Genomic DNA, 25,556 nt, shown 5'->3' with positions numbered 1-25,556 from the left:
CATAGCTATATTCATTTCAAATCCTTTCAACTCAGCATTGGGTGCCAACTTTGAATGGATTTAAATTGATTCTGGTTCTAACAGCGCCCCCTAGTGAATTTCCAGAGATGTCGCAGATGTCGAGCAGGTCTGTTTTTGTGCAAGTGTTGAGAATTTTCACATTATTTTTGGTCACTATAGTCAAAAACATTTGAAAAGAGTAATAAGAATAAAGTTAAGCAAGTGAAGTTTTAACAGTGAAACAAAGGAATCAAATAATGCAGCGTTGTTATGCAGTATGATTGGAAAGAGATGCACTTATACTGCGAGTTCAAGAACTTTCACATTTAAGGATGTTTCAAAGCTATTGATAAGGAAAATGGTGAACACCAAGTGGGGAAATAAGAAATTTAAAGATCCCATTTCATCACGCCCACTCAGAATGTCAAACCTACTATCTTCCCAATAGTGTTTCTTATATTATATTTCTTACAATATTTCTTAAAGTAAATATTGACACAAAAAGGCAAGTGCAATATCAATTTCAAAGATGATTAGTATTGTATGAGTCCAGTTTTCTGGCTTTACCGTCCTACCTGGTAACTTGTTTCAGTTGCTTCTTAACCTCTGTGTAAAGAAAATGCCATAAAATTATAAAATTATTATCAAATTACCATTAACAACCTTTAACCTGTGCCCTCTCATTGTGCTTCCTTGGCAAATCTGAAAGTATTGTTCTGGGTTTACTTTTCTCTGTCTCATTTAGCATCTTATATCTATAAGGTCTCTTCAGAGGGGTCTCTTTTTAAAGCTGAAAGATCCCTGGATCGTCTAGTTATTCCTTATAGCTCACCCTCCACTATTGAAGAGCATCCCTTTAAGGCCTGGCAACTCCCTTTCTTTGCAGTTACCAGAATTGTACAGTGTTAACAATTGAGCATAAATTCTGGCACGATCTCAATTCATTCAGCAATGTAGCCCAGCACCCTGCTGGCCTTGTTTATTGTTGTCTTACACTGTTCAACTGTGGCCGAGTCACAGGAAATGTATACAGCCAGCCTCCAGCTTAGAAGGAATGCCCAGCAGATACCCCAGGCACATTTATGACAACCGCACTACTGGAGAGGAAAGGAGTATTTACTGTGATTAAAATAAAGCACATTTAAAAATGAATTGAATTAACTGTCAAGGCAAAAGCAGAACCGTTGTATTTTACTTCATGAGATGGATAAACTAAACAATGTGCGACATCCATGCTTTGTGCTAAAAACAATAAATTGGTCATCTGACAGCCACAGATTGAGCCCTCACAAGGCAGAAACAATCACCAAACTTTCTTTATGAGCTTCTTGGTGAGGAGTGCAGTTCAGCATGAAATGCTTGCAAGTACTGTCACCAACTTTCAGCTCACAGCTTAGATGCACAACCTTATCCATGAGTGTTGGCTTCACCATTTGGTAATGCAGATGTGCAACAGCTGTTTACCTTTCTGCATACCAATCAGAGTAGATAACAAGTACTGTGATATATGAACTTGTATTTAGAAACCTGGATTCCAGGTAATGCCTTTCAGCTGCTCTCTTCCCAAGCCTCAGTTTCCTTATAAGCTATTCAATGGACATCTGTCTTCAGCATGATGAAAGGATCACTACAGGACAGATTGTGATGTGCCAGCCAACTTGATGTTCTAGAGATCTAAGTCCAATGATGATAATAATAATAATTCTTGTATTTCATATAGCTCCTTATTATGTCTTCTAGATATCTCAAAGCTCTTCACAGAATATACTGTAAAGTGAATTGATTGTATATTTTGTGGGTGAAACGCGGCAGCCAATTGCACACAGCAGTGTCCCACAAACAGTTGTGGATTGAGTGACCAATTTTTTTTTAAATTAATTATTACCCACAGAAAAGCGAAGCACCAATTGACTAACAACCGGGTTTGGACATACTTCTTATTCACCAAAAGCTAACCAGCATTGGAACTTTGCCATCATTGAAGAGGGACATGTATGACCACAAGTCCTTTGCCTTTCTCAATGTTCCTGAAGTCTCCAAGTAAATGTTAATGACAAAACACGAAATACTGCAGATGCTGGGGATCGAGGTCGGGGAGGATGGAGGATGGGGGTGAAGCAGGACGAATCGAAAGCACGGTCGAAGAGGAGGGTCTTTGGATGGGTCTTGAAAGTGGCAAGGGAGGGGGCAAGGCAGTGGGACTGCGGGCTGAAGTTCCAGAGGGTGGGGGCAGAGTGGCAGAAGCCGCCCACCAATAGTGGGGTGAACGAGGCAGGGGACGTGAAGCAGGCTGGAGCCCGCTGAACGGCAGGAGCCAGCAAGATAGTAGGGGGTTAGGAGGTCACAGAGGTAGGAGGGAGCAAGACCATGAAGGGCTTTGAAGGTGAGGACCAGGATCTTGAACTGTATCCTCTGTGTGATGGGAAGCCAGTGGAGTTGGGCGAGGATGGGGTTAGTGTGTGAGAGGACACAGGCTGCAGAATTCTGGATGATCTGCAGCCTATGGAAAGAAGAGTTTGGGAGGCCGACAAGCAATGAGTTTGCATAGTTGAGCCTCGATGTAATGAAAGCATGCATGAGGATTTCGGCGGCCTGTGGTTTGAGACAGTGGCAGGGTTTCTGATTGTCATCAGAAACCCCCGATAGTGATATGATTCAACAATTAGGATTGATTGGCTCCTTGTACCTTCCAATGAAAACCTTCAAGTTCCTTTTTAAGCCATGTAGAGCCACGATACTGCACTTAGTAATAATAATAATAATCCTTGCATTTGATATAGCGCTTTTCACGTCTTCTAGATGTCCTGAAGCGCTTCACAGAATATACTGTAAAGTGAATTGACTGTATATTCGTGGGCGAATGCGGCAGCCAATTGCGCACAGCAGTGTCCCACAAACAGTCGTAGATTGAAAATGACCAATTTATTATTGTTTTTGGTTTTGGAGGGATTATTATTAGGCGTGTGGAGTAAGGAAACTTGCCCAAGGTTTCGCCCTCTGCCTGGAATTGAACTCAGGTCTCTCGCTTGCAAAGCGAGTGCTCTAACCACTGAGCTACAGGACTCCATGTGGACATTCACCATCATGAGTGGCCCAATGTTCAGAAACGTGAGTGTAGCCCCACAGATTGCAGAGTGAATCTGCCAACAGCACAACCTCATATATAAGAAGACCTGGCTAAATCTTATCAGAAATGCCTGGAACAGACACATTGAGTCTATCCCTTTTGATGCTGTTCAATGCAATGTTAATGAATATATCAAATAAGGCAATTGGTATTGGACAACCTTGCCTTATATTCCCCCCACCATCACCACCCTGGAAAGAAATACATTTGGTGAGTCTCTCATCAAACTTAGACGGATTTAGTGCAGTGCAAAGCTCTTTCAGCGGAGTGAAATCCAGGGCCATGGACCAATTTTAACTGCAATAAAATAATTCTATTGGCAACAGAGCCTGACCAAGGATTACTAATCTCTGCTCTAGAGAACAAATTGCACACCTTCGAATGATTTCCATATTGCGCCTGTGTTGAAGACATTCAGCAGGCTCTTGCCAATCTGCCAAACACCATGCCCTTAAAAGGGCAATATCTTTAATGAAAATCACTTGCCAATTTTTATTTATTTTCAAATGCTTTCAAATCTGTTGGGATAGGCGTTAAAGATCTCAGTGTGCTATACATTGTGAAGGGCATTTTTTTTTGTCCTGGCCAACAATCTCACAGATAGCATTTCATGGCTCTTTATAGGACATAGCTGGTGATTAATCTCCTTGGAGGGTAGATAAGTAGAGCTTCCTTGGAGTTGAACTGGATCCAAAGTGGCAATGGAATTGTGGAATCAAGTCAACCTGCTATGGTGGTCTCGGTAGGTCTGGTTTCTGAGCCAGGCGGGTCCTCAGTACTCCAGTAACTACTGATGATAGACCAACCAGCCTGGATTAATGGTAAGACTTGGAGAGGCAGACCAGTCACTGGGTGCAGGGATTCTTCCCACTCATCTCCTGTTAACTCTGCAAGCCAAAGCACTAACAATGTAGGGTGGTCCTAGCTGCACAAGCAGCGGGAAGTTTGCCAGACATTACTTTCAATGGTTTTAGTTGATTAAACTCCAGCAATGCTCCAACACATGTCCTGGGGTTCTGAGCTCTTGCCAATCTGCTCCTAATATGCTCTGGAATAAAGTAAACAAGGTGCGTATTTCCATGAGATAGTGCACATTCCAATACATGGGAATTTTGTGTATAGGTGGGATACATGGAACTCTCAGTTTGGTTTGGATACCCTGGTGATGGGTTTCTGCATGTTGGACATGCAGGTGACCATTAAAAAAACTGTTCAAATTAGTTACCATGCTTGGCTACAAAATACACAGTCACTAAGCTTGATAGCAAATACCTATGGAGCACTTGGAGATGTTTCAATGCTCTTAGGTACTACATTAAATGCAAGGCTTATTATGTTTTTTATTTGGTTTTATCCAACTGTACACAGCGCTCCATTTGTACTTGGCAAATAAAAGGAGAGTTTGAGGCTGAGAAACCAAAGATTCCCATCACAACTCAAATCCTTTCAATGTTTTTCACAGACTATTAAGGGAATCTGCTTTATGAATCATAAATACATGATTTGCGTCAGTCAGAACACAAGGGAGCATTTCTTAAAATTTTCCTTATCACCTGAATCAGACACACTGACAGATAATTAAAATGACCTCTCTTTAATGACTGTATAAAGAATAAGAAAAGCACAAGTGGTTTGTGCTGACTCACTAAAGTCCCAATGCACTGTCTAAAAGTTTATAACATGTTAGGGTGCCACAGATCAGCAAACGTGGCATTGGGAGATGATTGTACATTTTACTTTCTCCAGCAGAGGGCTTTTGAGCTGACTTATGCTTCATTGAGCCTGATTTATGCTTCATACTCCAAAACCACATTTGCAGCAGTTAAGGATTAAAGGTTTGTTTGCCAGTTGTGGAATGTGCACTGCCATTACCCCAAGGGAACATCCCTGGCTTTTCACCCATGTTACCCCAAGGGAACATCCCTGGCTTTTCACCCAGAACACAGGTTAAAGTTGGCGCTTAGAAATTGGAGACTCCACACTGTGTGTTGGATGCTGCTGGTTAAAATCTAGTATCTCAGATATCTCAATGGATACCATTGAAATTCTGAGGTAATGACATTTTGGAATTTGCATGAACACTGAAGAAACTATGCCATATGCCCTGAACCATTGAGTTAGCTGGAAATGTAACAGTATTACTTCAAAACAATGATAAAAACAACATCAAATGTTCAAGTCTTCACATTAGTTTTATGCCAGAAATGAGTTCATTCGGTCTGACTCCATTCAAAGGAGCAGTAAGGAGAATCTTTTTACACAGCCTGACTTCAATGTTCAAATGATGCTTGATGAAGAATTAATAAGAATAATAATCCTTGCATTTGATTTAGCACCTTACCACATCTTCACAACGTCACAAAGCGCTTCACAGAATATACTGTTAATGAATTGACTATATATTTTGGGGGTAAAACACGGCAACTAATTCCGCACAGCAGTGTTCCACAAGCAGTCGTGGATTGAAGTGATCAATTTTTATTTTTTTTTAAGGAATTATTACCCCTGGAAAGGTGATCTGCCAATCGACTAACAACTAGGTTCCTACTGCTAGGTAAACAGAGGCGTGTAGAGGAAGGAAACATTTCGCCTTGCTGGAATCAAACCCAGGTCTCTCGCTTGCGAGATGAGTGCTCTAACCACTGATCCACAGTGAGCTCTAACCACTGAGCTATTATAAAATGATAGCTTTTAAGAGGAATTTAGATAAATATTTGAAAAAAGGACCAATATAAAAGAATACAGAGAAAAGGCAGGGCTAAATGGATAGCTCTTTCAGTGAGGCTCACATTTTGGAGATTATTCAATGTCTTGCAGATAAAAAACTATTACAAATACTGGAAATCTGAATGACAACCACAATGGCAATGTACAACAGGGTTGTAGCAGGGGAATGGGTTTAGTGTTGACAGCTCGAGTTGGGAGCCAGCGTGGCATAGACATTATATTGGAGTGTCAACCTCAACTGTATGAGTTCTAAGTCCTAATATGATTTAAATCCTTGATCTTTAAAATGATCCTCTTATCTCAGTTATGATAGTCAGGTATCAAGATTGTGTACTCAGCAACTCTTGGGCAAAACACCATTACTAAACAAGGTAGATAAGGATATCAACTCTCAATTTGGACACACTCCATCAATCATTCACGTCCAATTTGAAGTCTAAATGGAGATTGGGAAACAATATTTAAAATACAGCCTTGAAATGTGCTCATAAACTTTAAGATGGTGCAAAATTGTAGACAATTATTGAATTTGTCCTTAATTTGGAAGAAAGCTTTTTATAAGTATATAGCTAGACAAGCTCGTGATGTGGGGATGTAAATATATTAGTTGTAAACACTGCTATTTATACTGAGGAAATCTTAACCTTTAAACTCTGGAAACAATTATTGACTACAACAAAGTATAATAAAGATGCACTCTTTTATAGCAACATGCTCCTACATCTTTCATGTAAGAGAACTTCTCAAAGCTCGTTAAAATGTTTGGGTGGGAGCAACAGCTGCGAGATGGGTGGGCAGGACAGAAGAGGGAAGTTGGCTGGTTTTTGCCAAGTTTTAAAAGTAGTGGAGCGAGAGAGAAAGAGAGAGGCAGAGGGATTTAGGAAGAGAGTTCTAGAAAGTTGGGGCATAGTCCCTGAAACCTTACTGGAGGTGGGTGGGCTGTTGCGGGCAGGAGAACATGAAGGAGGCCCGTGTTTGCAGAGCAAAACAGAATTACAGAAGATCAGAGAAGTGGGGTGCGCAATGCCATACAACTTATAATAATAATACTTACATTTCGTATAGCACCCTTCACATCAGGAGGATGTCTCTAAGCACTTCACAGGATAGACTGCATGTTTCTATGTGAACATGAAAGCTAATTTGCCTGCAGCAATGTCCCACAAGCAGCCATGAAGTGAATGACCAATTTTTACTGGAGGTGCGTTCACTTCGCCTCTCAACTCTCTACCCACTCCTCGCTCCCTCCCTTCCCTCCCCTCACCCTGACCATTTCCCCCCTGCTCAGGTCCCGACCCAACTGTCCAGCGCCTTGGGACGTCCTCCCGACGTGAAAGGTGCTCTATAAATGTAATCTTGTTGTTGTTGTTGATTGTTGGCCAGGACACTGGGAGAATCTCTCTTCTCTTTTCGAATAATGGGATTTTTAGTATCCATTTGATCAGGCAGACAAAGCATGTTTGATGTTTCATCTGAAGGATGACACCTCCAACAGTGAAGATCACCCCCAGCACTGCATTGGAGTGTGACATACGTCTTGAACCCACAACTTCCGGACTCAGAGTCAAGAGTGCCACCACATGAGCCAGGCTGATGATTTGCATTTATATAGCACCTTTCAAGTCAGGGGGATGTCTCAAAGGACTTAAAGCTGTGAAGGCATTTTAAGGTGAGGATGAGGACCTTAATGTTGATCAACTGATCTAGATCTGAGTCTAATTTGCCATGTGTAAACATGTGTGTGAATATGTGTACAGAAGGAACAGCATATGGTCTCAATCATGTAATTGAGAACATAATTGGTTGTTAATTACATAATTAAGGACACAGGCTCTTTTGCTATAAACATGTGTTTAACACATAGCTAGAACAATTCGCAAATTGGACCCCATTGGTACATAGCTGCCAATCAATGGAGATAGGTGTTTTCATCTTCAAATGAAGACTTTGAAATCCATCACGAGATGATCACAAAAAAAATTCATTTCTTTTCATTTCTTGTTTACCATTGGAAATCCTATTATAAACAAATACAAAAAAATGTTTTAGGGTTTTGCAAGTGATAAAATATTGCTATCATATTGCTAATATAATAATACTTACATTTGATATAGTGCCTTTCACATCAGGAGGACATCTCAAAGCACTTTACTGGATATACTGTAAAATGGAGTGACTGTGCATCTTGTGGCAACCAATTGCACACAGCAGTGTCCCACAAAAAGCCATGGATTGAATGATCAATTTTATTTTGGGGGATTTTTGGCCAGAGCACAGGGAGAAACGTCTGCTTTAAATGGTGCCGTGAGATCTTTAACTTCCACCTGAACAAGCAAACATCCCATTCAAAGGACAGGCCCTTCAACAATGCAACACACATCCCGCACTGTATTGGAGTGTCATCCTAATCTATATGAGTTCTAAGTCCTGACTTGGGGCTTGACCCAGAACCCTCTGTTTCAGAGGCTAGACTACAAACAACTGAGCCAGCCTGAAACCTATCCTTCTAGGTAATATACAGTCACTCCATTTTACAGTACTATATCAAATGCAAGCATTATTATTGCAGGCAGCAAGAATTTGGGGAAAAGAAACCTTGAAAAGAACAAATACCGTGCCTTAGATTCCACCTAGTATTACTTTTAGGATAATTTTTCTTAACCTTTACGGTCATGCAGAATTGTGTAAAATCTTACATTCAGTTTTTATTTGAAATCTGGTTCTTTTCCAGAACTATGGAAAGCTGGCTTCCAAATTAAGGATGAATTGAAGAATTGTCTACAATTATGCACCATTTTAAAGGTTATGAAAAATGGATAATAATAATACTTGCATTTGATTTAGCATCTTATCACAGCTTCCAGACGTCTCCCTCCACAAGCTACAGGTCATTCAGAATTCTGCAGCTCGTGTACTGTCCCGCACCAGGCTTCGGGACCACATCACTCCCACCCTCGCTCGCCTCCACTGGCTCCCCATCCCCCAGAGAATCGAATTCAAGATCCTCATCCTCACCTACAAGGCCATTCACAGCCTCGCTCCCTCCTATTCAGGTGGGAGAGGGTGAGGTGCTCGAAAGAGGGGAAAGAGCCAGAGGAGTAGGGGGATAGGGCAAGTGGTGTCCTTGAGATAAGGGCTACACCACCGCCACGGCGGTTGGGGTGAGGGATGTGGTGGGAGGTGTAGCCGGGTGGTGTGGCCTCCGTGAGGGGGAAGGTGTCGCCTGGGGTGAGCCAGGTTTCCGTTAAGGCCATGATATCAACATTCTCATCAAGGATGAGATCGTTGATGACCAGGGCCTTGTTACAGAGGGAGCGGACGTTTTGTAGTCCGACATGGAGGGAGCGGTTGACAGAAGGGAGTGTGGGGAGGGAGGGGGGTCCAGGTTGTGAGGCAGGAGTGGAGGGAATGGGGATGAGGGAAGAGAGGTTGGCTCCCCGGGTCTTTGTCCGGGGTGGCTGGCGAGTGTGGTGGGGAATGGGGCAGTCGGTGTGGCTGCTGCTGGACAGCCAACGCTGAGTGCCACGGTGAGCCCGGCGGAGGATTCCCAGGCTGGAACAGAGGGAGGTTGTGGGAGGGTCAAGTGGGGATAGAAGGCGAAAGGGACGGAGAGAGTGGAGGACAGAGCGGGAGAGATGCAGAGGGGGGAGGGTTTGGGGGGAGAGAGGAGGGGGGAGGGAGGGGGCTTGGGTCAGAGCGGCAACTATAATGCGCACGTGGGGACCGGGAGCGAGCGGTCAGGTGGATGGCATTAGCCCATAGGCTGGGGCTGGGGCAGCCAACCCAACAGGACCATGGTGGGCCCTGATGCGAGCCCCGGGGGGTGGGTGGGGAGGCGCAGAGGGTTGTTTTTTTTTTTGCGGGCGCACACTCCTGAAACTAAACCATGACGTCAGCAGTTTCCCCGCTCCGCCCCCACACACACCCACAGCCCTACCCCCCCACACCCCTAGCTGAACTCCCTGCCGCCTCGTGCTTTATACTACCTGTAGGGCCAGGCTCCTCTCCGCGCTTTCCTGCCACCGCCCCCTGTTAAATTGAGAGGAGATGAAATTACTGTTAATATTATTTACCAATCTCCCCTTTGATTCTAATTTGGACTTTAATGACTGCTTGATGATTAACAAATTAACCTTGCCTAAGTAGTAATTTAAGTGTCTATAAATTGAGAATTAGTGTCCTTATCTCCATGTTTAGCAATGTATCATCAAACTTTCCATTCAATAGAACTGCTGAGTTTACAATCTACGTAAAAAAGATCTTGATACTAGACTCTCATAACTGAGATACAAAGGATCATTTTAAGGATTTCAAGTATTCAAAAGAGATATTTTAGCAAAACCAAACTGTATAATTTTACAAAGTATTCACATTTCCTATTGGAAGGTTGAATACCATCGGAAATGTGTGGCTGCTTGTTTGCTGAAATAAAAATGTGAACATTTGGGGGAACGTTAGAATCATTTGGAAAAAATGTTAACTGTAATTATGTTTTTCCTTCTTCGATAAAATTCACTTCCCATTGTCTCACCTTTCACTCTCCTCTCCTGAAGCTATCTCTCGTTCTTCCTTCTGGGCTACATATGGTTCCATTGCAAATGAACATCTTTCAATGCTTTGCCTAAGTAGTAAATTGTGAGTCTTGTCAGTGGGTAATTTGTCAGTCTTGTCAGTGGGTAAGCTAATTTATGTGGGAACATGCCTCATCCAATCTTTCATGGACTTCTATACATAGACTTCCATACCTTCCAGCAGGTTTGGACATTGCTTAGGCAAGAAGTGGGAGCATTAATTCAAATCCTAATTCAAGCACCCTGGGTTGCTTAATAATAATAATCCTTACATTTGTTATAATGCCTTATCACATCTTCGAGATGTCTCAAAGCGTTTCACAGAATATACTGTAAAGTGAATTGATGTATATTTTGTGGGTAAAACACAGCAGTCAATTGCGCATAGCAGTGTCCCACAACCAGTCATGGATTGAGTGACCAAGTTATCTTTTTAATTTAATTTTAATTACTTTTTTATATTTTATGCTTCCTGCATAAATACATCCAGGTAAGTCCAGAACAAACTTTCCACAAAAGTCACAAATTATCACCTGGTTCTGTATCAAATTGCAACAATGCTGTAAAATGTTGGATAAATTGGGTCCAGTTAATGTATTCTATTAATTATAATAATATAATAATAATAATCCTTGCATTTGATATAGCGCCTTTCACGTCTTCGAGACATCTCAAAGCGCTTCACAGAATATACTGTAAAGTGAATTGACTGTTTATTTGTGGGCAAAACACGGCAGTCAATTGCTCACAGCAGTGTCCCACAAACAGTTGTGGATTGAATGACCAAATTATTTTTATTTTTTTCTTGAGGGATTATTATCAGGTGTGTGGGGTAAGGAAACTTGCCCAAGATATCACCCTGCCAGGAAGTAAAGCCAGGTCTCTCCCTTGCAAGGCAAGTGCTCTAACCACTGAGCTACAAGACATTACAATATAATGTCAACTTCTAGCTGTGTACAAATAGCAACAAGTACTTGTTTGCTAATACAACATGCTTCTGTTGTGACAACAAGGACCTGGTACAAAATATTATCTTTTGACTGTGGCTTTAGTCAACACCCTTACATTTTCTTTCCTCACATTGCTTGGCAAATAAGCAGATGTGTCAACCTGTCTCAGTTGGTAGTACTCCTACCTTTGACTCAGAAGGTTGTGGGTTTAAGCCTGTAGGATATTGGGTACAGCACTCACCTTGCAAGCAAGAGGACCCAGATTCGATTCCCAGGTGGGGTGAAACCTCAGGCAAGTTTCCTTACTTCACACGCCTCTGCTTATCTAGCAGTAAGTAGTAACCTAGTAACCTAGATGCTGGCAGATCGCTTTTGCTCTGGATGGACAAGCAATAGGGAAATTTGCCATATAGTATTCCCAATGTTTAAACTTCAGCAGTCCAACACACACTCTGGTAAGCAAGGTGCATCTCTTCAGGAAGAGAGTGCACATTTCATTCCAGACACAAGGAAATATTTATGTGTAGGTGACATACATATGTGGAATTCTCAATCTGGTTTGAATACTCTATAAGCATGGTGATTGGTTTCTTTGTGGATCAGGGACTTGGCTGACCCCCCAAAAAAATTTGATTGTAGAATTGATTTTTCTTGGCTTTGTTAAAAGTAGATTGATTTTAAATCAGGTAATTCCATTTTCCCCCGAGTATCAAACCTTTTTGTTACTCAAAACCTTTTTGTCTGATTATGCACTTTAAATAGCTAGAGTGAGAATTCCACCTCACTTAACATAATCTGTACCCATCGCATTTCCAAATTAGTTACTACTTCTAAGGCCCAGTAACCATACACAAACTCTGTCACAAATCAGCCCCTACTCTGTGCATCATGATCACTTCTGGGTCAAAGGACAACACCAAAACTGTCAAGCATGTTTGGAAATGAGACTTGATGAAAGAGGAGGAATGGTGAGACTTGTTGAGACAGAACCTCCCTCTGGCCCTCCACTAAAAGCAGTAAAATTGTGTGGGGCCCATCACAGCTAATCCATCACATAGACCAAACCCCTCATAAACCCCATCCATCCTTGCATTTATATATCACCTTTCACACAGGGTAGCGTCTTGGAGCAGATTACTCCGCTATAATAATCCCTCCAAAACCAAAAACAATAATAAATTGGTCATTTTCAATCTACGACTGTTTGTGGGACATTGCTGTGCGCAATTGTCTGCCGCGTTCGCCCACAAATATACAGTCAATTCACTTTACAGTGTGTTCTGTGAAGCGCTTTGGGACGTCCTCCCGACGTGAAAAGCGCTATATCAAATGCAAGGATTATTATTATTATTACACACTTTCCAATTCTGTTCTGCCACTCTGGACAGCAAAACAGGAGACCAAAAATCCATGACTGTCCTCATAACCCAGGTTGATCCAGCCACATGCTTCCTGAGTCTACTGAGCATGATCTGTAGCAGGAGAAACATTGATAGTCCAGATTGTATTTATTCAGATTCAAGTAACGTGTGGTATTGCTTCAGTTCAATTGTCAGCAGAAACCTAAGGCTTCGTACATATAGTAATTAGGAAAATCTGGTTGGCAAAAAAACAAGAGACTTTTATAAGGTGCAGTTTCTTTTCTTTATTGTGTCTTAATATGTAAACAAGATCCTCCAATTGTTTTTATTTCCTGGAAACCATTGGTATAGATGAATGATGTGTAAACACTTCTGGTCTGTTTTACTTTCTCCCAAATAATGGACTAATAATTTCCCAGGGAGTACCACGAGTGCAATAGACATCATGTGGTAGTGAGGGAGGAGAGTAAAAATCACAAGACATCAAACTGATCAATAAACTTCCTCAGCAGATCAGGACACAAGAGTTGAGTTCCAATGGCCACTGCAATTACTCATTGAACAAGAGTTTGCAGGAGGAGGTTAAAAGGGAAGGGTGGTCTAGAGAAAAAAATTATGTTCAAAATTATTATATATTTTTTTTAATGGCCCTAGTGGTTTAAACTGGCCTGGACTCCAGCTCTAGGAAATATAGTATTGGCAACACAGTAGTAATTTTCAATCAATACAGTGCTTTTCCAGGAGCAGGCAGCTTCAGGTCAGAGCCTTAGCTGGTCAGAATGTCTGCCACCATTGCAGTAGATGGAATCACTCTGTCACATATCAAGCTCGTTTCTGGCAGCTCTTATTAGGAGGAGAAGGATGTTCCTGGCAAATAAATGGGAAAAACATTTATGAATGATTATGGGATGAATATGTTAAACCATTGAAAAATCTATCTTATCACCAGCTAAATACATTCACTGTACCACAGTTCCACCCACACTCACATGTTCAAAATATTCACTTGTATTTCATTTTCTAATATTTTGGGGGAATGCTTTGAAAAGAAAGCATTTGCCCAAATTTTCTTTCCCTTCCAATAATATTCCAGTTTTGCTTCTTCACAATAACATTTATGTTTGTAACTATGGTTTTAAAACAAATCTCCTAGAGTGAACCTTGGATTAAACCTTGGATTAAATCTGGACCATAAAGATATTATGTGGAGACAAGGATCTTGGAAAAGTCTGATAAAAACTGCGAAGTTATAAAACCCACACCATTGATTGAGAACAAATTGTAGGTCAAAGTCCCAATTTATCTGGTTGATTTTGAACTACAATAATATTAGAACCAAGTTGTCATGCATGACCATTGTAATTCCAGTCAATCAAATTATAAAACTCTTAATTTTTTAATGCACTATACAAAATGCTGATTGGCTATAGTGTCCTTGGAGAGAGTCACGTGAGACAGTTGAGCTTTAGTCAGACACATCACCATCTCAGTGATCAGGCTGATAAAGCCCTGAAATGAATGACCTGTCGAGCTTTAAAAGCAGCGCTGCAGATATGACCCTCACAGTGCTTTGCAAGAGCTCACTCCAGCTGCAGAGATGACTTTCAACGGCACCTGGAAGGTTGACAGAAGTGATAACTATGATAAGTTTATGGAACATATGGGTAAGTGTGGCATGAGAATGGGACAATAGTGAACACATAGAAACTTAACAGGTGCAAAAGATAATGTGCTGTGACTGTAAATTGCAGTGTGTTGTTGACAAAGGGAAAGGTTGCAAAAACACTGCACGGTCAGTGACAAAATGAGTATCAGTAATTATTACAGTCCTGCTTGTTTGTATGGACATATGTGGAATGTTGATATAAACAGGTTCAAGACAAGTGGGTCGCCGATAGTGTGTCTTCTTGGTTCTATTGTTAGCAATATTGGATCTGAGTCAGAAGGATTTTCTTCAAGCCTCGCAGAAGGATAAGCTTAAAGTAGGCTAATACTTCAGTGCAGTAATGCAGTTGTGATGTATTTGCATTGTTGCAGTTGCTATCCTTTGGATAAGATATTAAACCAAGGTCCACTCTGCCTGTTCAGGTCAATGTTAAAGATTCCATGGTCCTATTTGTAAAGAAAAGGAAATTGCTCCTGCTGTTCTGGCCAACAATCCCATTAGAAATTGGTCGATTATTTTATCCCAGTTTGTGGGGCATTATTGTGGCTGCTCCATCTGCCTGTATTTACACACTTCACAGCAATTCTTTGTGAAATGCTTTGAGATGTTCTGGAGTTTTCGACTCTGTATCAAATGCAAGAATTATTATTATTAGAGCATAAAGTGAAATACTGTTGCGCCTACAAATATACAAATTTACACTATATTCTGTGAAGCGCTTTGAGACAGCTAGAAAAAGTGAAAAGCGCTATATCAAATGCAAGGATTATTATTATTACTGAATTCCTAACTTACCTGTTCCAAATGCTGTGGCAGCATAAAGGAACAGCTAGACAAGCTATGAGAAAACATTCTCTTCTCACCATGAAACATAAGACAGCAAAGACAGATAACAGGGTACATTATGCTGTCCAAAAGGCGTGCGTGTCTTGCTAGACAAGTGTTTTCCTGTTGCCAGTGTTCATTTTGGTGGCAAAATTTATATAACATCACCAAATATTGATTTAAATAGCTACAGGGATTACTCTGTGCTCTTTAGTAAATTTCCTGCCCTGATCAGAGGATTTTATTCTCCACTTATTAGTATATTTTCCATCATGACCCCTTCCAATAACTCCAAGAGCACTTTGAGACTTCCTGCCTGACATAATAGGAGCTATATAAATGTTATTTATTATTCTGTTTTAACTTTGATATTTTTACAGATCGCCTCTTTCAGCTTCTCTTTATTTATGTTATTCTGTAGGTACAAAACCTGGTCTATGCTGAGTTAGCTGATCTCACCCAGAGAATTAATTGCCAGTTTAGGGAGAGGAAAATAGTCTACATTTTCTGCTCCTGAGTCCTGTGCAGAGCCCTCTGGTGTGAGCTGCATGCTCATGCATGTTGTGTGAGTTCAGCTGTGAAAGTTCTACAATTAACCAACATGTTAATACTCAGTATTAAAGCCACAAGACAAAACCCTAACGGGTAAGATGGTATTAGCTGGACAAACAGCAGGAAAGCTTGACAGACAATGTTATCATTGACAAGCTATGCATTTTAGCTGGTTAGACTCCAGCAGTACCTCAACGCACACTCTGGTGTCCCCAAGTCTTAGATCTTGACAACCTGCACCTGTTACTTTCTGGAATTAGGTAAGCAGGATGGTCCCTCCAGGGAGAGAAAGCACATTCTATTCCAACAACCTACCTTTGGGATTTCCATGTGTGGGTGTGATGCATGGAATTCTCAGTTTGGTTTGGATACTCTTAAGCACTGTGATGGGTTTCCACATGTATCAGGCTGACCAAAAAAAGGAAGTATGGTTACATTATGCCACAAGGGAACTCAGATGTATATTTATTTAATCAATACCTGAAAAATTAGGGTTTTGGTTTTGTGATAAGATGGACAGCAGTTGATCTCTTATTACCTTTAAAACTCTCCAGTTTTTCTCCCAAATTGGTGGTAAAGAACACAAATTTTAAAAAAAGTCTGCCTTGTTCTGTTCAATCCTCGATAATATGCACTACTGAAAGTGTGATCCTATACAGATTAGAGAACATGATGGAGTGAACATCCTAGAGTTTATGATAAGAAGAAAGATCAACAGTCTGCATGAAACATGCTTCAGTTGCTCTTTATTGACAGTTATTATTTTAACACCAGGGGTCAATGTTGTGAAGAGGAAGCTTGCAGCCCATGACAACCTGAAAATTATAATTCAGCAAGATGGGAATAAATTCGTCGTCAAGGAGTCCAGCACTTTCCGGACAAAAGACATTGAATTCACGCTGGGAGTAGCCTTCGACTATTCCTTGGCAGATGGAACAGAACTGAATGTAAGAATCAAAATGAAAAACAAATGGTTTTATTATAGACATTCTAACCGTCTAGACTGACAATATTGCTTGTGTTTCCCCAACCTTTACAAGAGAGACACTCTGGATCATGAGAAACAATGACTATTGCTTATCCATCCAATTTCCTAGCCCATCAGACATTGTAAATGTTATTGTTCTGATCCCTTTGAATTGAGTCTCTGGTCTAAACAAGTGCAATGATAGATGAGAATCTGAAATACATTTTCACAACTTCTCCTGCACTGGTCCATCTTGATTAACATTGAAGTATAGAAGTTCTCATCCACCCATAGTGTTTCATAACATACAATATAAGCACTAATCACCATGATTTAGTGGTGATTGGAAAATTTAATTATGTTTAACCAATTTAGCTTCAAAATTTATATCCAGCAAGAATAGAATTGTGTTTGGGGTTGAGAAGAGGACAATTTGCAGTGTAATTCATTAATAGTATCTCAAAAGCACTAACAGAGAATCCTGATAGTAACTAAGAGTATTTCACACCCATATCAAATAATCTGTACTCCAAAGCGGTTAAACTAGATTATGGGATTCCCACAAGTTGGCTGTGATGTGCTGCCAGTTACCCATTGGGATTCCCTATTAGTTACTCTGAGTAATTATCTATTAGTACCTCAGTCACTTGTACTGAATCTCAGTATTCAGTATTAACTATTAGTAACTATTAGTAACTATCTATTGGTAATTATCTATTAGTAATTATCTATTAGTAACTGAGTCAATCCTGGCAGAATTCCCTTTTATTAATTCAGTCACTTTTGGTGGATTCTGGTGGGTTTCCCTATTCGTGATTCCAAGTCTCTTTTAGTAAATTCCATTGTGGACCATTCACTCCTGTTCTGCCCCATACTGTATGGCAAGATAGGCCAATAAAGATCAATAATTGGTAACCATTCAAACAATGGATACACCTTCTCTGTAGCCAGATTTACCTATAGCCAACACACACGTAGTGTGTCTTTATTTACATCCTCCAACAACCTAGCGCATCATATTTTCTCCCACCTAAGGTTCTATCTTGCCACTTCCAAGCCTCTGAACCACATAAATAGGGGAGGAAACCATGTAGGTTTGAGCTACTTCCCCTCCTCGAAGAAAGCATCTTATCTCCACCCAATGTCACCCTGATGAGATTTCTCTCATCTCACATCTCATTTCATAAGTGGAGAGAAATTCCACCTGGCCCTAGATTTACTCCTGTTATGTAGCAATTTAGAATTTGCAAAATTTGATAAATTTTTTAATTGCATCTTGACTTTGAAGCCGGATTCTATAATTCCTCAAAAAACTTGGAGAAAAATTGCTTAAAAATTTAGAATTTGCCATATCCTGGCCTAAGAATATAAAGTAAATCTATATTCAGGGTAAATTTCTCCGCCAAAATGCTAACTCTCCAACATGTTGCGGCAGTCAACGTGTATGTTTGACAGTAGAAAACCATGCAAAGTTCAGAAATTAGAAATAACTTTCTTCTTAATATCTATTTTCTCATAGCATTATCATTTATCTTTATGTCTAGCTTAGAGTTCACATAATCATGATTTTATTGAGCAATTCATATAATATTTTCTGGAAACAAATATATTGTGTATGTTGGGACTAAAAGGAATTTTTTTTCATTTTAGGGCTCGTGGGAAACCGATGGAGACAAACTTGTGGGAAAATTCAGCAGGAAAGACAATGGCAAAGTACTCACAACAGTGAGAGATATTGTTGGGGGTGAAATGGTTCAGGTAAATCTGGTTCTTAATATTAATAGTTGTTCTATAACTGTAATAATAATCCTTACAATTTCTGAGCGTTTGATCAGTTATTGAGGTTATACACATCACAATTTTGCACATGCATACTTGAAGAGTTGTTAAAAAAAATTAAGGTCTATAAGGATGAATGAGGTTTGAAATATTTTATTTTAAATAGCATTTTACCATATTCAAATACTTAAGAGCTTACATGGTCAAAATTCAAGTAATCATTGTGGATAATTCAAGATTGCATTATGCTTCCAAACACCATAATTTTTCACCCAATATTAAAATAGTGTAAATTAGCAAATATATGATTCTACATGATCCCAATTAACAATCCCCAAAACGATTCTGTGGAGAAGTAGGACTAGTGGGATGGCTCTTTCAAACAGTCAGCAACATGCACGATGGGCTGAACAGCCTCCTCTGTGCTGTAAGATTCTATGATTCTTTTATTCTATATCATGATGTTTGAGTGATGTTTCAGGTGTAATATTGGTCACATGACCTGATGTACAGAACCATCAGGTCACAATGCCAAAACTTCAAATTGAGGTTTTCTGGCTATCTTAAAGCCTAAAGATAAAATTTAACATAATTTCCAATCAAGCATCTATTGCTAAAACCTCAGAGGCATAAAGGAACAATACAACAACCTGTATTTTTATAGCTTCCTTCAGGTAGGATAACATCTCGGAGCGCATCACAAGGACATCTATTATCTAACTATTACCTTTATAAACTACTACGTGCAATCGGCTGCTGCATTTCGCCAACAAAATATATACAGTCAATTCACTTTACAGTATATTCTGTGAAGTGCTTTGAGACATCTCAATGATGTGATAAGGTCCTCCTATATCAAATGCAAGGATTATTATTATTATCACTACAATAATACATATTACATTTCTTGCAGTCATACAGCTACGAAGGAGTTGATGCAAAGAGAATCTTCAAGAAAGAATAAACTTGAAGTTTGTCTCATTACAACACTTTCGAATAAAGTTTATCCTATTAGCTCTGCTGTCTTGTTTTCTTTCAAAATAAAATTTGAATCTAACTTGAATATATTTGGAAATTCTGTATAACATAAAGGCCTTTCAGCTCAAAAGATCTTGAAGTACTTGTTTATTTTTAACTGGAAATAAAGTTGTCCATATTGTTAAAATAAATTGGCGATTGTGGTTAACATGTTCAAATTGTAAATGATGTATATGATCACAGTGTAGCCACAAAATATGAATCCAGAGAAATATATGAGGATGTCGGCCTGGCTCAGTTAGCAGCACTCTTGCCTTCAACACAGAAGGCTCAATAAATTTGCTGCTATGAATTCCTGAGAAATTGCATATTTTTTCCAGGATCCCCAGTAACTATTTCAAATGTCTGCTGATATGTTGGTAATATTATAGAAATGGTAACATGGAATATCCTTCCTTCATCTGCATTGATTCCTGACTTCCTTTAGAACGCAGGAAACTTGGAAAGGAAGAAATGCTGTGAAGCAGATGTTGGGATGTCCTCTGTCTACGGAAATCTATAATAATTGTCTCTAAGCCAAAAGGCCATGTTCAAATTGTGCCTTAGGAACATTGAAATGTGGGAACAGGATGAGGCTATTTAACCTATCGAGCCTTCTCTGCCGGTCTATTCAATTACAACAAATCTTTTAATGCTACTTCCCTGCTTTTTCTCCTTTCCATTCCACTTATCCTTCATCTTACCTTGACTAGTTCTGCCCAATATCACATCGTGACATGACCGTGATCTACTTCAACCCTACTGACCCGGACATTCCCTTCACTCTGAGATCACTGTACTGCTTCATGTTCCCGACCCTATCTGGCCCACCATCAGGGGGCAGGTTTTCAGCCATTCAGCCTCTGCTCTTTGGAATTCCATCCTGGAATCCCTCCAATTCGTTTCCTCCCTCCCCTCTTTCAAGGCACATTTCAAAAAGTACCTGTTTGACCACTATTTCGATCATCTTTCCCATCCCTCACCGCCCTTGACCCCCATCCCTAGCTCAGGTGCCCAGCTAGCAATACAAAGCACTTTGAGACATCTTCCCGATTTGAAAGACACTGCACGTCAATGCAAATTGTATTGTAAAGCAGGATGTGATTTTTTTCATTCATTCTCAATATTTGGGGGACATAGTCAATTTTCCACCCTGAGAAGGTGATGGCGAGCTTGACTTTTGTTGCTGCGGTTCTTGGAGGCATGTCACTGGCACAATGGAGTTAGGTATGTTATTTGGAATCTCAGGGTCACACTCACATAAAGCAAGTCGCATGAAGGTCAGCATCATCAATACTGTTATCTAACCTGGAGGAGACTGATGGTCTGGCACACCCGAGACAGTAAAGTGTAAATAGCTGAAACAGACGTTCTGTGAATTCTTCATCTTCAAACTTAGGCTGTCATACACAATTTGCTGCTTGGAACCAGGTCTCAAGACTCAAAAGTAATTTCTGTAGTTTACCCAACAAAGGCAAGACATTAAACAAGAAATTTCTCCCCCCCTCCCCCCTCCCCCACCCCCCGAGAGTACTACCAACTAAGTCAGACTGACTATTACTTCAAATTCAACAGCAACCGTATGTTACTATTACCTAAGCATCACAAGTCAGGGTAGTATGAGAAGAACATGAGATGAAGAGGATGATGAGGATGGCGGTTAAAAGGGATGAAGACAGCAATCCCTGGCAACAACAACAACAACTTGCACTTGTATAGCACTCTTCACGTCAGAAAGACATCTCAGGGCGCTGGACAGTCAGGATTTTTTGGCACCTCGTTGTTTAAAGCTGTGCTGATGACCTACTTTTACTTTGCCATGGCGATTCAACCGTGCCTTTGCCTGACAGGAGAGGGTTAGAGAAACAGTGATGAAAAGAAATTGGAGAACGTTTTAGAAATGTTTGTTTGACAGGAAAAAAGATAAGGAGTACTGTAACAATAAAACACGGAAGTTAAAACGGATAATGAACAAAAAAATTAAAAAGAATGAGAAAAAATACAGATGAGGAATAATTAACCATTATTACCCATTATTGTTTTCAAAATAAGAAGTTTGTTTTAGTACAATGTGCTATATATATATATATATAATCCTTGTTTTAGTTTCACACAATCCACAACTATTCACTTATTTTAGAGATTTTGAATCAGGGAGTGCCATGGCCCTAGTTTCCTGCCTACTGTCAAATTTCAACCTCACCCCAAAAGCACTTTGCAGAGTATATTTACATTTTCCTCTTTATCATACCTCCTACTCTTAATGTTATTTTATCTTGTCATTGTCTACTCGTACTAAAACCCAATCCTATTCCAATCCAGTTATTGACGTAGATGTGAGAGGTGGCCTAGAGTGACTAGCTGAAGTTTCCTTCCTTTTATGAAATGAAGCACTTAACCTTGACTCAACGCCTCCTCAAAAGCATGGCAAAGATCACAGCCACCATGTGTTTTTGACTGTTATAAGTGGTGTAAATGAAGACAATAGAATCTGTTGCTTGGTAGCAGCAAAAGAAGGAGAAGAAATTTACAGTCAACTAAATACAAGGGACACATTAAAGGCAATGTCTCCTTTCTATCTCTTCAAAAATTCTTTAATTGATAACTTACAAAACTTAACATCGACACAAAATAAACTTTTTTAAATACAGTAGTGCAGTTATTTTTCTACAAAGTCACCATCATGATCTACACCCGAAGTGAAAGGCACTATACAAATGTTATTTGTATTCTGTTGTATACACACTTGCACCAATGTGGAACCAGTGCCAGTATGCAGTCATGGTAAAGTGATGTGCAAATGGCTTTTTGGTTTCCTTGTGAAGCACAGTTAACATTTATGCAACCCACAGAGTACAAACTTTAGAGTAACCAAAGTTACCAATAGATCTCTAGGGCATGATGCCAATACCAAGACTCACTCACCTCACACTGATGTATCGATCTTTGAGAATCAGTTTGTCAACCTTTCGTGTATTCTCTTCTTTAACAGCTCTCGCCTGCCGGCTGCTGCAAGACCTATCTTAAAGTTCAGTTTCTCACTTTTTATGATTTACGCAGCATCTTTCAGTACTCAAATCAACACATAACTGTCCATACATTTTAATCATGCAATGGTGAATCTAATTCGTCAAAATCCCCTCAAATGTGAGAAACTTAATTTCTGTTCTCTGCTTAACCCATTGTCAGAGGTACTGACTTTGGATGAAACTTTAAAACAAGGTCTAGTTTGCACGTTCAGGTTAACAATAGAGATTCCATGTTTCCATGCAACCCTTGGATTTTATATAATGCTTTATCATGCCATCCAGATGTTTCAAAGCACTTCACAGGATTTTACTGTGTGTTTGTGTATTGTGACTGTATATTTGTAGATTAACTTCTTGAAATGAAAAGGATATCCTAGTGTCCTGGCCAACAATCTCCCAGATAAAAAAAAGGTCATGGTGTTTCTGAGATATTGTTCTGCACACATTGGTAGCTTTGTTTGCCTAGAAATATACACTCATTAGACTTTACAAAAAACCTCTTTAAAATGCTTTGAGATGTTTTGATGTGTTAAGGCATGATGGCAATGGATCAAATGCAAGATTGCTTTAAGATCCCATGCGAGTTTAACGCTATACTTATTGTCTTGATATCCTAATTGAAAGCTTTGAAACATTTCAAGATTGCTGGCTCCTCTCCCATGTGGCCAGCACGCCCTTTATTTTCTCTGATACCTTTGCCACCATTACTAATATTTTGTTCATCTGAAAGAACAAATAGGGCACTGAAACCCTGTAAAGTCAGAGTTGGATTCTCTTGTCTTTAAAATAAGCAATGCTTTCACTGTTTTTTAAAAAAAAACGTTTTATCTAAGACAATCTCTGTTGACAAAATAGAAGACTTGAATCCCCAGTTTATCAAGCTGTATTAAATAAACGGTTCTCAAATAAAAATCTACCCAATGATAACCCAAATCCACCAATTTCATCTGTTATTTCCAAAAGATTTTCCACAATAGGCAAATAACGTGTTAGTCTGCAATCTCGTGATTTATGACCTAACTTCTCTGACCTCTTGCAACTGTGGCCATTAACTCTGCTCAGTGAACATCTGCCTGCTTCATGTTCCCCTGCCCAAACAGCCTCATCACCAGTGGGTGATCTATCTGAGTTGCATCCTCACTCCCTGGAACTGTATGCCAGAGTCCTTCTACCTCACTGCTTATTTCCGCACCTTTAAAGCTTGCTTCAAGACCTTTTCAATTGCCCTTTTGATCAGCTACCCACCATCGCCCCCCTAGAATCATAGAAATTTACGGTGCAGAAAGAGGCCATTTGGCCAATTTGAATCTACACCAGCTCTCAGAGCAAGCTGATAATTCAATTCCACTGCTCTTCAAGCCTCTATCTTTCATAAACCTGTCTACTTCCCTCTTGCAACCCACAATGGACTCTGCTCACCTTACTTTACAGGTTATTCCATATCCCCAAAACTCTCTTGAGTGAAAAAGCTTGGGCTCACAGTTTGCTCTTTAAAAGCTCTCCTGATGTGAAAGACACTATGAACAACAATAACTTGCATTTATATAGCATCCTTTATGAGGGCTAGCATCTCTGAGCACTTAACAGTGGCGGAGCCTGACGCTGAGCTGGGGGGGAGGGGAGGTGACTGAAGGCACGGTTGAAGAGGAAGCTCTTCAGGTGTGATCTGAAGATAAGCAAGGTGAGGTAGCAAATCGGAGACATTGAGGCAGAGAGTTCCATAGTTTCATGGCACTGTATAGTGGAAGCCGCTTAAGCTGGACAAATCGGGGCCAGACATTTTGTCCAGGTTGAGGTTAACCAAACTTTTCTTATTTCTTCCCGCCCAGCAGAGGAGCAAGGGTGGTGCTTTCTCCTTCCCATTGCTATTCCCATTGGACTGGAAGAGGACCAATTAGCTCCGAGGTGATTAAAAACAGGTAAGAATATAAATGAATTGGGGTCAGGTGGTTGGTTTGAGTCACCCAGCGGCTGGGGTTTTGCGGTGTCCAGCTAAAGCCGCTTTCACAAAATAAATGTAAAATTGTTGTCTGTTTTACCGAACAAAAACAACAAATGGGTGGATGCCTTTCATAGGGGGTAGCGTCCCCGAGCGCTGTTTTTTCCCTGAACCTCTGATTTGTTTTTATGCACAAAAGGTTTTTTTTTCATTCCGCCTTTAGTCACACCTTCCTGAACTGTATGTCACAATCTGGGTGCAGTGGTGCAATCTGCCCTGATCTCATGCAGGGACAGTGTGGGGCTGGGTTTGCCAGGAATTGAAATAGATTAAGAGCCCAAAGTCTACCAAACACTAGCTCAATATTATGCATCGCCTCCTTTGGGTTGCAGCAAAGTGGCCAATTCAGAGTCACTGCATTTGAAGCCGTGTTTAAAAAAAAGGTTTTAAAAAAAAGTTTTGCTGGTTTTAAATTTAAAAAATTAAAAGTGAGGCATCCACCCATTCGTGGAATCCTGTAGCTCAGTGGGTAGAGCACTTGCCTTGCAAGCGAGAGACCGGGGTTCAATTCCAGGCAGAGTGAAACCTTCCTTACTCCACACGCCTAATAATAATCCCTCCAAAACAAAGCAATAATAAATTAGTCATTTTCAATTCACGACTGTTTGTGGGACACTGCGGTGCGTAATTGGCTGCTGTGTTTCGCCCACAGATATACAACAATAAAATGACATTTATAGAGCGCTTTTCAAATCGGGAGGACGTCCCAAAGCCCTGAACAGTTAGGTGTCGGGGCCCGAGCATGGGGGGGTGGGGGGGGGAGGGGGGGGGTGTAGGGGTGGGGTGAGGGAAGGCGGAGGTTGGAGGGCGAACGGATGCACCATCAAAGAGAAGGGTCTTGAGATCAGCCTTGAAGGAGGCAAAAGAGGAAGCGAGGAGAAGGGACCGAGGGATGGAGTTCCAGAGAGTGGGGGCAGAGAGGCTGAAAGCCCGACCACCGATGGTAGGGCGGGTCAGGCGGGAGACACGGAGCAGACCGGAGCCCA

General features: G+C 40.5%; 1 protein-coding gene across 1 annotated transcript; it reads left to right on the top strand.

Moving 5' to 3' along the window:
- The first annotated feature begins 14,299 nt into the window (after positions 1–14,299).
- Positions 14,300–19,537, top strand: fabp2 (fatty acid binding protein 2, intestinal). Its single transcript, NM_001292641.1, has 4 exons — positions 14,300–14,400; positions 16,554–16,726; positions 18,397–18,504; positions 19,439–19,537. Exons 1-4 carry the CDS (start codon positions 14,334–14,336, stop codon positions 19,487–19,489), a joined length of 399 nt encoding a protein of 132 aa, NP_001279570.1. The 5' UTR covers positions 14,300–14,333; the 3' UTR covers positions 19,490–19,537.
- The last annotated feature ends 6,019 nt before the right edge of the window (positions 19,538–25,556 follow it).

Source organism: Callorhinchus milii, unplaced genomic scaffold, assembly GCF_018977255.1.
Source record: "Callorhinchus milii isolate IMCB2004 unplaced genomic scaffold, IMCB_Cmil_1.0 Scaffold1, whole genome shotgun sequence".
Lineage (NCBI taxonomy): Eukaryota > Metazoa > Chordata > Chondrichthyes > Chimaeriformes > Callorhinchidae > Callorhinchus > Callorhinchus milii.
This window is presented reverse-complemented; position numbering and strand designations above follow the sequence as displayed.